The following is a 13,424-nucleotide window of genomic DNA, read 5'->3' as shown; positions in this document are numbered from 1 at the left end:
TGCTCCTGTACTCGAATCTTCTCGCTATGAAGGCCAACATACCATTTGCCTTCTTAACCACCTGCATGCTTACCTTCAGCGACTGGTGCACAAGCCCAGGTCTCGTTGCACTTCCCCTTTTCCCAATCTATTGCCGTTCAGATAATAATCTGTCTTCCTGTTTTTGCCACCGAAGTGGATAACCTCACATTTATCCACATTGGGCAGATGCATGGCAAATGCAGTATAATCACCTCCGCCTGTCCTAATACCTCTTTATGTGGCTCAGTGTCAAATTTTGTTTGTTAATGCTCCTCTGAAGCACCTTGGGACGTTTTCCTATGTTAAAGGTGCTATGTAAATGCAAGTTGGTGTTGGATTATATTGCAGGATGCCCCAAATTCCTGCCATGCCTTCATGCCTATGGTATGGCCAGTGATGATTAGTAGATCAATGAATCTTGTTGTAGTGCTGCATAGCTGTAATTGTGCAAAAGCGCACAGGTGTCATCAGCCATGGCTGCAGGGGATAGCCTTGATCTCTAGGAATCCACCCAGAGACCAGCCTTTCTGCATAAAGAGTGGTGGCATGATGGACTGCCTTAAAATAAAGGCATTGATTTTAACTCCCGGTGGATTGCCCCGCTCAGGCCTGAGTTAAAATTACAGTCGGGTCTCAATGATGTCATCGGGCCACAACATGCATATGTAAAGAAGGACCCTGTTGGGTTCCGGCGTGTGTCCTTGCTGCCTGCTCAGGAGCGCAGGTTAAAATTGCAGATGTTGCGATCGTGGTGGCTTTCGGACAGGTAAGAGCCAGGGTGATTTTAATTGCCCACCCATCAGGTTTCTGCTGAGCGAGTAGGGTTAAAATTGCCCCCATTGTGACAGTGTCCAGGGAAGAAAGCATTGACGATGCTGTGCTGCTAATTGCAAACAAGCTGCACATTTAGAGAGTGGTATCCTTTCTTGTTGACATTCACCAGGCTATTGATGTAGGGAGCACATATGGTCATGTGGGGACAATTTCTGACTGCTTGGTTTTGAGCATTCCTGCCACTTGGTAAAATTGCAGTGTCCCGTCATGTTGGTGCAGGGTGTCCACAAGGAAGGCGATGAAATTGCTAGCTGTAGAGAATAATACATACATGGCTAGCTTGATGCACCTGTGCACAGTTTGACCAATGTTAGAGGTGGCAGCCTGCAATGATTCCATGGCATTGTAAATAAGGATGGCGTTGGCCTTAACGGCTATTGATCGAGCGGTCGGTGCGTTTGTTGGAGTTGGACTGTAGGTCTGTTTGAAGAATGGGCCATAACCCTGTGACAGCGTTCTTTGCAAAGTGAGGCCTTCATAAGCAGTGCTTCTCAGTCAGATCCAGTTAGAAGCATGGTACTACTGCTGCCAATTTTTACTTTCTCTCATTTCCCGGGCCCTTTGCCAGCTGGAGGAAGTCCCGAGTCCTGATGTCAGCTAAGATTAACATTGAAACCTGCTGTACAAGTCCATGATGCACTGCGCTGAAATATTTTCTGGTCTTTTCAGGGCAGGGCAGTAAACATGTTTTTCTTGTTTCAGATGCAGATTGAATTTATACAACAAGCAAGCATGAACTTTAGGTTTATACCTGTACTTTTTGCAAATGCTACCAAGGCAAGTAAAGCCAGATGTTTTTCTTTGCTCCTACAAGTTCCTGCACGTAGATACATACATAAGGAATGTTGTCTGTAATCTTTTTAATTCCAGTGTGCAGCTTTATACAAAAAGGCTAAAGTCCCTCATGGCCAGAGTGATCTATTTGACAAAAAGTGGAATTTGATTAATTTTAGACAATATTAAATCTGGAAACCAACTGTTCTTGGGCCTAATTTGGAAATTTTCCAACATTAAGCATGAAATATGTAAAAAGCAAACAGCCTTGTGTTATCACTATTTGAAGCTTCAGCAGGCATCACTGTGCTGTCCAGGAATATGTAAATTAAGCCTAAAATAATTGGCCATTAAGTCTTGATTTTCTCCTATGATTAGCATTTTAATAATATGACTCAAAGCTATTGTACTGGAAGATCTCAAGATAGGCTTAGACCTCATTTGATCTCAACCTTCCAGAATGCCAATTTTACTATCTTTCCAGTAAAGCAGAGAGCTCTTTCATAATTGAATGAGCTGACTCTTTCTTCCCGCTGAGGTTTACCAGCTGCCACCCTCTGTAAAAGTATATTTCCCTGACACCAATCCTAAACTTGCCTTTCACAACCCTGAAACTGTGCCCTCTTGTCGTGTCACCTTGGTGCAATTAAAAGCAGTGTTTTGGATTTACTTTCTTTCCATGTCAGATTGGCCCAGATGGTAGCATTGTCACCTCTGAGCCACAGGGTTATTATGGGTTTAGGCCTCACAGGACTTCAGCGTATAATCTAGGCTGGCACGTCAGTACAGTATAGAGGTGCTGCTTTACAGATGTAAACTGAAATCCCAGTACGCCAGCCCAGTTGAATGAAAAAGACCATGTGGCACTAAAGAGTTCTCCTGTTTCTGGCCGACATTCCTCCCTTCAGCACTGCCAAAGAACCGACTAACTGGTCATTCATTTGCTGTTTGTGGGACCTTGTGTGCAATATGGCTGCCTTGTTTACATATAATTTACAGCCATTCGGCCCAACTGGTCCATGCCCGTGTTTACGCTCCACACGAGCCTCTTCCCGCCCTACCTCATCTAACCCCATCAGCATGTCCCTCTATTCCTTTTTCCCTCATGTGCTTATCTCGCTTCCCCTTAAATGCATCTATGGTATTCGCCTCAACTAGTCCACGTGGTTGCAAGTTCCACATTCGAACCACTCTCTGGGTAAAGAAGTTTTTGTCAACAAAACAGCAGTGACGACACTTCAAAAGTGGTTTTGAAGCTCTTTGGAATATCCCATAGACATGATAAGGTGCTATATAAATACAATTTCTTTTTTTAATCCAATTAAGTTACACATTACAAAACTAAAGGTATTAAGATGCTAAATCACTAAAACTAGGCAACAGCAGATTAGCTGATTATCTATAAATTGAGCCAATGGGAAGAAACCAGCATTGTAAATAGCTGGTAGCTGTGCTTCATAGGATCAGAGGAAAATAATTCCAAACAGAACTAAACACAGAGGTTAAAATTACAGTGTGCGATATTGGTAACAAGCGCGTATAAATTTTGTTTGTCTGTAACTTTTACAAAGCCGATCACCAGTTTATTCTAAGTAAAAGGATGATGAGGAAGGAAGCACGTATAGTGTAGAAGAAAAAAAGAAAGAATTGTATTTATATAGCACCATTCATGACTTCAGAAGGTCTCAAAGCGCTTTGCAGCCAATGAAGGACAGTCACTGTTGTAATGTAGGAAACGCAGCAGCCAATTTGCGCACAGCAAGCTCCCACAAACGGCAATGTGATAATGACCAGATCATCTTTTTTTAGTGATGTTGATTGAGGGATAAATATTGGCCAGGCTACCGGGGTTAACTCCCCTGCTCTTCTTTGAAATAGTGCCATGGGATCTTTTATGTCCTCCTGAGAGCGCAGACGGGGCCTCAGTTTAACGTCTTATCCGAAAGATGGCACCTCCGACAGTGCAGCACTCCCTCAGCACTGCACTGGGAGTGTCAGCCTAGACTTTATGTGCACAAGTCCCTGGAGTGGGACTTGAACCCACAACCTTCTGACTCAGAGGCGAGAGTGCTACCCACTGAGCCAGAGCTGACACAAAAGGGAAACTAAGGAAGTGAGGATATTACAAAATAGTATTTTTGTGAAATGTGATGATAACAATGAGATGAGATTAACTCTTGGATTGGCAGCAGATACAGGGACATTCCAATCTCCATTTTTTAAGCATTTTGTGGACACACCGTGGCATTGAAGTGAACCTCAGTATTACCGTGATATAATGCTGTTACCAACAACGACTTTTATATAGCACGCTTGAAGTAGAAAAGCATCCGCAGCACAGAACAGGGATGTAAGGAAGAAGAGGTTTTACTAATGTTGTATTAACACTAAACCTCACAAATAAACACTTAAAAAATTCAAAGGCAAATAAAATATATAAACACGTTCCATCTGCTCACCCTGATAGAGTATTATTTCTCAGTAAAGTTGCCTCTTTCTGTCAGCTAACCCCCAATTTAATGTCATAAATCTCTTTTTGATACATGACACAATCCCATACAGAAGAAGAATACAAACCTCAACTATAAAAACAGTAGAGGTCAAAGAAGTAAAAAAAACAACTGACCGTGGAGGAATATTTCCTCTGTTCATTACTTGTGGAGAGATCATAAGCGCAGCCCAAAGAATGCATTTAGGATTTTGCTACAATTAGCTAAATCTGGGAAACCTTCCCCATTATTACTACTGTACAGCTGCCCCAGGTTTTCATCACGTTAATTAAATGCCACTTGGTGCGAATGCTGTTCTGCAGTGCCTTGTTTTCCATCAGCCTATGTTGCCTTGTACATTCTGTAAAATTCTCCCTTTCATTGCAGGCTCATGTGCCCAACTGGCTGCAGAACACACACATTTACAATTGGCCAAGAGATCAGAAGCGAATCCTCCTCCGATTGCTGAGAGAAGAGGAATATGTTGCTCCACCAATTGGACCATTACCCACCATTCATACAGTCCCAGTTTAAGTCCTTGGCCTTGATTGCCCTCCCTTGTTTTTTGAATTAACTTGCGGCAGACGTTCTTGCCTCAGTAGAAACACTTTGAAAGAAGTGCACTGTATGGAAGTTATTGTAGTTAATCTGAGTCTTGCTAAGCTGGTCCAGTGCTGTGGTCAATGTTTTCTCCCTTGGTATGTAATGGTGCAGACTCTGCAGTAACGCTGTTAATTGGCTGCTTAACCTACTGAAAGCTTCTCTACATCAAGGTCTTCAACACTAGGATTACACATGACCCGTGTATATTTTTTTAAAAGCTTCTAAATTTAACGCAGCATGATTACACCAACATTTTAACCCTTCAAGAGCTATGCATGCACTGCTACATCCAAATCTAAATTCGAACAAAATTTCAATTTTGTGCAAAAGGAGACCTGTGAGTTGAGAGGTGTTTTGTGTGTTACAGCAATCCCACTGTACAATACTTGAGTAACACCAAGCACACTTCTGTAATGTACTCTTTGGAGAAATTGTTAATAAGCTGGCCAATGGCCTTCAGTCAGGAAACTTCTCTTTTTAAAAAAAAAAACCCCTTCTCCTGGACAGCAGTAGAATGCTGCCTGAGGTAATGATAAGACTCCGCTAGGTTTATTGCTCTCAGTGGTAGGTTCACCGCAGAAAGAGGAACATCAGCCGAGGGCTTGCTGCTTCCTCCTATCTGTTTACTTTCAATTGACCACAAGCAGCAGGGGAACCCTCGAGGAAGGGGAACAGTCAGAAAGTTGATGGTTGGCTCTGTTTAGCCACTGTCACCAAGTTTAAAGTGGGTGAAGATGGCACCGTTACTATCAGCAACAAAGTGCAGCTCACTACTTTTCTTTTCTCCATCCAATTTCCTGAGTCAGAAGGCTTTCAACTGTGGGGAGTGCCAAAGCTGGGTCCCAATCCTGTCCTTATCCAAAATCTACATATCCACACTTTTCAAAGATTGAAGAAATAGAATTGGATGGAGAGTCTCGCAGGGCTGTTTATTACAGCAAAGTTTACAGCACAGAAAGAGGCCATTCGGCCCAACAGGTCCATGCCGGCGTTTATGCTCCACACGAGCCTCCTCCCACCCTTCTTCATCTAACTCCATCAACATATCCTTCTATTCCTTTCTCCCTCATGTACTTATCTAGCTTCCCCTTAGAGGAATCTATGCTATTTGCCTCATGGGGTAGCGAGTTCCACATTCTCACCACTCTCTAGGTAGAGAAGATTCTCCTGAATTCCTTATTGGATTTATTAATGACTATCTTCAATTTTTGGCCCCTAGTTTTGGACTCCCCACAAATACTAACAATACATTTTTAAGGTGAAGGACACTCATCGTGTTGGCTGGTTTCAGATGCACTGCAATTGGGCTACAGTGACTGAGGTGAGGAAAAGGGGGAAAAAACAGCCAGGGCCCCTACTGCTAATCTCTGGCCAGCAATCCCCCAGCTGGGAAAAATGTCGGAGAACTGGATCAGGCTCACCTTTATGTCCTCCCTGGTTGACTAGCTTCACTGACATTATAAGCTCACACCTGAAGATTGTCCACTGGGCTGAGGTACTGAAGTGGTGCCAGTGCCTGTGGAACTGTACACCAGTGAAGGGCAGCACCTTCAAGAGGGAGGGAGGAAAACTTCAAAGACAAAGAATAAAATAGTCAGCTCAGTTATATTTCCCACTGCTCGTTATTATATTGACCTCACTGTAAGAACCTAAGAAATGGGAGCAGGAGTAGGCCATACCCCCCCTCGAGCCTGCTCCGCCATTCACTAAGATCATGGCTGATCTTGTACCTCAACTCCACTTTCCCGCCCTATCCTGATATCCCTTGATGCCCGTAGTGCCCAAAAATCTATCGATCTCTGTCTTATACTCAACGACTGAGCATCCACAGCCCTCTGGGATAGAGAACTCCAAAGATTCACCACCCTCTGAGTGAAGGAATTTCTCCTCCTCTCAGTCCTAAATGGCCGACCCGTTATCCTGAGACTACGACCCCTAGTTCGAAACTCTCCAGCCAGAGGAAACAACCTTCCAGCATCTGCCCTGTCAAACTCTCTAAGAATTTTATATGTTTCAATGAGATCACCTCTCATTCTTCTAAACTCCAGAGAATATAGGCCCATTTTATGTAACCTCTTCTCATAGGACAACCCTCTCATCCCAGAAATCAATCTAGTGAACCTTTGTTGCACCTCCTTTAAGGCAAGTATATGATTGTTTAGGTAAGGAGACCAAAACTGTACTCAGTACTCCAGGTATGGTCTCATCATAATTCTATTTCAATTTTTTGATCATTTCCTATAACTATACTTCCTTACTCTCATATTCCAACTCCCTTGCAATAAAGTCTAATATGCCATTTGCCTTCCTAATTGCTTGGTGTATTTGCATGTTAGGTTTCTGTGATTCGTGTACAAGGACATCCAAATCCCTTTGCATACCAACATTTACTAGTCTCTTGCCTTTTTAAAAAAAAAAGATAATAATCTGCTTTTCTATTCTTCCTACCAAAGTGGATAATTTCACATTTCCCCACATTATACTCCATCTGCCACCTTCTTGCCCACTCACTTAACCTGTCTATAATCCCTTTGCATCCTCCTCACAGCTTACTTTCCCACCTAGCTTTGTATCGTCAGCAAACTTGGATACATTACACTCAGTCCCCTCATCTAAGTTATTGATTTAGATTGTAGATTATTTACTATAACCAACTATAGAAGAGATGAGGAGAGATGAGATAACAACATCACCTTGTATTTATATAGCGCCTTTAATGTAAAAGGTCCCAAGGTGCTTCACAGGAGTGTTATAAGATATAAAATTTGACACACAAAATAACTCCGATAACTCTCTAATGCCAGGGGAACTGTATACCCCTGGCAAACTTCAGGAAGTGGGGAGGAAAGGATCAAAAAATTGAAATAGAATTAACAGACTTTGGCCTAGAAATTCAGTGGGCTGCGCCACCCGTTAGCACCTTAAGAGGGCACTTAGTGGGTTGGACGCCACTGCCCACGCCTCCTGCTAAATTTAGCAGTACGCTAATGGTGGCACTAGCCGTTAGCGCTGCGCCGCTACCGATGACGTCATCGGTGTGCGCAGCGCCCTGCTACCACCCCGATCGCGAAATTTAGTAGCGCCCCCTGCTTTAATGCCAGTCGCTATTTGCGACCGGTTCAGGGGGGGGCCTATCTGCGACAGTAGAGGCGCTGAGGTGCAGGGCGGCCATTTTTTTTGCTGGCCACCTGCCAGCACCTCTCCGTGCCGGCCTCCTGAGCCCTCCCGCCCCCCGCGGAGTGCCGGATGTGTTCCAAGAGCCCGGTACTTCTCCTCGGTGCCGGGCTCTTTTGCCAGCACTCGCGATCTTTGATCGCACTACAGCAGGCCCCTCCCCTTTAAGAAGGGGAGGAAGGCCTGCAGCGCGCCGTGCCACAGCGTGTGGCGCTGCGGCACGTTGCACTGCGATATTGAGTTGCAGCGCCCAAAGAGGGATGCGGGGCACCTCCAGTAGCGCTACGCTTCCCTCTGGGGCGCGCAAAGTCAATTTCCGGCGGGCGGCCGCGACTACTTCCGGGGCGCTACTTTTGGCGCCCCAAACGTGGCCCCACTGAATTTCTAGGCCTTTATCTCGAAGTATAAATTTGTGTTTTCCAAGACTTTTGGGATGGATGGTTCCTTCACCAGGTACGAATGGGAATGAACATTTCATCCCTGATGCCCATAATTGCTGATTAAAACACAGCCATGGCAATGTGTCAACAGACTGACCGACTTAATGGTTGAAGGGCCACTATTCTCATGAACAAGCAGTTGGCAAACTTAGAAAATTTGTTTACAGCTGTCAAGATGATGCAAATCACATGCATGACATGATCTCTTCTGCCTCTTTGCTTTCCAAATTTTTTTTTTTTAATTGTGATGACCGTGCTTTTAAAGGGGAGACGGCTCTGGCCGAGCAAAAGCTGAAGTCATCGTCAGAAACTTGGAGTCACCACAGCGCTGTACTGTTGAAAGGGGTGTTACTTGTGGAATTTTATTTGCTGCACAATCTCTTATCATTTATTTGTGCAAATTGATTACCTTATATTAAAGATCAACCAAAAAAAAAAGAATATTTTTTCAGAAAAAGTCATTGAAAATGTTCCCGCTTTGTAATCTCAACAGGAAGTTCAGGCAGATTCTGCAGCCATTTTAATGGCAAACAAAAGAAATCAGCTTTTACTATGGTAACATTTAATTAATTCCACATTCCCTCCTGTTCCACAGTGTTGTTTGATAGGTTGGGTTTATATATATTTATTTTTAAGATTGATATTCTATTAATGTAAATTAGACACTGGATTTACCTGACATCAAAAGGCAATAATGGTATTCAAATTTCTTTCAACTGAGCCGGGAGGCTTGGATGCACATCAATAATAGTGACATTTTATGCCTGTTGTTTCTTATTGTCCCACCATTATTTTTTAAGATGGCAATCAGATCTCCGCCAGAGTCAGGATTCTGTGTTGGTGAGCTCAAGGAGAGCGCACATCTCCAAACAAAGGGCTCTTTTAATGACGCAAGCAATAGTGTAGAATGTAGGTTTTCCTTCTACCTGAAGATTGCTGTTACAAAATTCAATTCAAGGTAAAGGTCGTCTGATGTCTTTTCCGTGGCAACGCCAACTTCACGTGAAGGGGATGAGGCGCCGTCGCAATCCACATAAAATGAGCTCTGGCTGTGTGGAGGGGTTTTGCTGTTGTGTAGGAGATCTGAATGTAGCTGGGCCACAGTAATGTCAACCCCACTGTCTCATAAATCATGAGACAAACTTAAAAATCATGAGATTTGGTAAGAAATCATGAGTTGCTATTTTTTTCAAATGTAAACCAATATAGACTGACAGTTCGTTTATAAACCTCATTAGTGGCTTTATTTAACCTCTAACAGGTCACAGCTCTTTACAAAAACTACATTACTGCATCTGAAAACGCTTTACAAAAATGTTTTTTTTTAATTCTACCCGTTGTCACCAACCTTCACCTGATGCCCAACACGACCGCCATGCAATGCAGTCCCTGCAGCTGCCGACCAAATGTAAGCTTTGAGAGAAAAATTCAAAAACACCTTCCCATGGAGACAGAAGTCCCCCTCCCCCACCCCTACCTGCCGCCATAGGCTGCTCCAAGCCCCCTCCTGCGACTTGCCTGAGGGCTGGTGCGGGCATTGATGTCTTCGCTCGAGCAAGCCGCCCGCGGAGGCGCGACCAGTGTCGGCAGCTCGTCCCGAGTATGTAGATGTGGCCCGAGGGCCGATTTCTATCGATCCTCGGGCCTCTTGCTTCCAAGGCCCGCCCTCCCGTATTATAAAAAATTTGGGGATCCCCTATGACACAAGAGTATTTTTTTTTCAGTATAAAATTTATTTATACAAATAAGCATATATATTTATTATCATTTTTATTTTACTTAATGTAAGAGCAGGAAGGTGCCTAGGTTCGATCCCTGGCCTAGCCTGAGTTACCAGATCTGAGCTAGGGTGGCAGTAGCGATGCTACAATTGGTCTCGAAGCCCCTGTTTCTTATCTCAATACCACACAGCCCAACAGGGGTTACAGCCTTGCTGCAGGCCCAGAGATTGGCCTGTCTCTTTCTTCTTTGCCCGCCCCCTGCCCTCCAGAGCAATGTGACGTGCACACTCTCCATCTCCGCCACTGACCCATTTAATGAAGAAACGCCGCCGGTCTCTTCAACTGGGCGACTGGCTTCCAAGCGACACAGGGCCATGGGTGGCTCCGCATGAGGCAGGGGACAGACGGGTGGAAAAAAGGAAAGCTCGTCCTCGCAACGCCGGACTAATTTTTCGCCCTCAGTTTCAAGATTAGACGTTCGAACTAAACTCCCTCTATTCTATTAAAAGCAGTGAGTGGGCGATTGAAGCAATCAAAAAAAAAAACTTACTGAGATAACATTGGTAGATTACAAGCCAGTGATATGCAGGCAGCAGTGCTAGAGAGGTTCAACTCGCCCAACCATATTGCAAATGGTGTCCAACAGTGCGCATGCCCAATCTTTGTATCTGAGACTATTCCAATCGTTTCAATACGCAGGGGAGACTACTGATGGGAAACCAACTCGTGGGAGACTACTAATGGAACAAACACACGAACAATGATCGACGGGTAAAGACCCTCTGGTCCATCGAGTCTGCCCCACACAATTGCGATACCTTGCGTGTCACAATATAAACACTACACCCCACCTGAAACCATGTGATCTCCTGGGCGAGGCAACAAAACAGATAAAAAACCCAGGCCAATTTGGGGGAAAAAATCTGGGAAATTCCTCTGCGACCTATCTAGGGGATCGAAACTGGTGCAGGAGATCACTCTGGCCCTGAATTCGCTGCAGTACCCACCTTCTGTAAGAGGTGATCTCCGCCCCAGCCAGAAACAGGTCCAGCTCTCGCTTGAAGGAATTCAGCGAACCAGCATCATCGCACAAGACGGCAGCGTGTTCCAGAGATCCACTGTTCTCTGGGAAAAAAACCTCCTGACATCTAACCTAGATCTAGCATTACACAACTTAAATTTGTGAGCCCTGGTCCTCTAACCTATTTAATTGAAACAAACTGTCAGCTAGAACACAATCTATTCCCTTTATCTTATAAACTTCAATCTGATCACCTCTCAGTCTACGTTTCTCTAATGTGTAGAGTCCCAACTCTTTTAGCCTATCTTGGTAACTAAGATGCTTTATACCAGGAATTAGTCTAGTGGTCCAAAGCCTCAGTATCACCCACCACGTGAGGAGACCAAAACTGGACACAGTATTCCAAGTGCGGCTTGACTAAGGTCTTGTACAAGGACAAAACAGTCTGCCTCGTCTTGTACTCAATTGTCCTATGGATACACCCCAACACCCTATTTGCTCTAGCTATCACTTCACGGCATTGCTCATATACCTTTAAGGCACTAGAATGCCCAAATTTCTTTCTCCACCTTCTTTAATGCCTTTCCCTGAAGGGTGTATGAATGTTGAACATTTGCCCTGCCCACATGCATGACTGCACTTATCTAAGTTTTACATCATTTTCCAGTCATGAGCCCAATCTCCCATTAAGATCTTCCTGAAGCAGACGAGCATCATCTACAGTCCTAAACCACCTTGACCCACTGAAATCTTCTCCCCCCCGGGGGCCGATGGACCCCCAGTTAAGAATAACTCCTGACCTAACCCACGTGTCCCAGCAGCCAATCATAGGAGACGCGGCGAAGATTAATAGAGTAGAAAAAAATCGTGAGTTTTCAGCATTGAATCGCGAGCTCACGAGTTGTAGTAAATTTAAATGAAAAATCACGAGTCTCGCGATTAATTTGTGAGAGCTGGCATTACTGGGTGGGCCAGACAGCTCAGTGCAGAATCGTGACTTGTCACAGAATCACAGAAATCCCACAGTGCAGATAGAGGCCATTTCGGCCCATCGAGCCTGCACCGACACATATCCCACCCAATCCCCGTAACCCCTACACCAACACCAACACATATCCCACCCTACCCCTGTAACCCCACGTATTTAATCCCCCTAACACTAAGGGTCAATTTATCATAGCCAATCAACCTAACCCGCACATCTTTGGACTGTGGGAGGAAACCGGAGCACCCGGAGAAAACCCACGCAAACACGGGGAGAATGTGCAAACTCCACACAGACAGTTGCCCGAGGCCGGAATATTTGTTGACTATAAGTCGGGCAAATGATTCCATTCATCGTGACACTTACCCGTGTAGCAAGAGTTCTAGCCCGATAATTTTGCATTAAAAACCCCCGCCAGTGTTGAATATCACTTGCCCTGTGTATATTCACTCCAATGTGCTGCACCAAACTAGTTCAGCAAGCCTAGTTCAGCTTAACATCTGACAGAACTTACTGAAACCACCTATTTTAACCTTGAAAACAACTGGACTGTAATTCAGATCTGCTCAGATACGACTTCAGTCATTTCCATCCATTATTCATCTCTGTTTGAAGGTGGTGATTCATGGTAGGATACAGCTCCGTGGGCCCAGGAAGCCACAAGTACCCTCTTGGATGAGTGCTGCTTAATGGGTAAACCTGGGCAATGAGTGCCACCAGGCCACGACATCACAGGTGAGTTCAAACCTCGCTCTCCTCATCCAGTGTCCATAAAGAATGTGCATCGCAGCAGAGGTAAGCAAAACAAGAAGCTTGTCCGATAATCCTCCCCCACCCCAGCCCCATGCACACAACCCAAAGACACTGAGACCAATGGTAGCATTCTTGAGGACAACTAACTCAACACAAACTGGGGATTTCTCGTTTCCAGGCTAAGGACCGCTTCATGTGGTACATTTACCCACGGATCTTTTTGAGGCAGCCCCATCCAAATCCTTTACAGCATTGCACCTGATCAGAAGCAGTAGCTCGAGCTGCAGTACACGGGTCCCTGATCATTGAAGCCAGAGTCCAAATCTGCAAAATCAATAAACGAACTGACTGTTGCTTAGCACCCTGACAAACCCTGTCGGCACCTGCAGATTAAAATCGTTTCAGTGGGGTTTTTTATAACCTGTGTTGGGACTTATTTTTTACATTTTTGAATCACTGGGTTGGGGTAGAAGGGAGTTCCCCATTTTATAAAAAGCCAAGAATGATTAAAAAAAGTCATAACACCTGTCGACATCAGGCAGTTCTAAAGTCCGAAACTTAGAGAACTCCCTTGACACACATTGTACAGTCATACAATACTGAATCCAG

The 13,424-nt window shown here is 44.6% G+C and overlaps 1 protein-coding gene across 2 annotated transcripts in view; it reads left to right on the top strand.

Annotated features, from left to right (window-relative positions):
• The window catches only part of traf3ip2a (TRAF3 interacting protein 2a), a 92,893-nt gene extending 84,120 nt beyond the window's left edge, over nt 1–8,773 (top strand). Inside the window, exons 8-9 of one of the 2 annotated variants that reach the window (XM_085997825.1) lie at nt 1,558–1,632; nt 4,506–8,773. In XM_085997825.1, coding sequence (XP_085853951.1) covers nt 1,558–1,632; nt 4,506–4,652 — 222 coding nt within the window. In that variant the 3' untranslated portion in view covers nt 4,653–8,773. Of the gene's footprint in view, nt 1–1,557; nt 1,633–4,505 lie in introns of those variants that run through there. The other variant, XM_085997826.1, reaches the window with a different exon arrangement.
• The last annotated feature ends 4,651 nt before the right edge of the window (nt 8,774–13,424 follow it).

Source organism: Somniosus microcephalus, chromosome 9 (assembly GCF_052327205.1).
Source record: "Somniosus microcephalus isolate GS21.2 chromosome 9, FLI_Smic_1.0, whole genome shotgun sequence".
NCBI lineage: Eukaryota > Metazoa > Chordata > Chondrichthyes > Squaliformes > Somniosidae > Somniosus > Somniosus microcephalus.
This window is presented reverse-complemented; position numbering and strand designations above follow the sequence as displayed.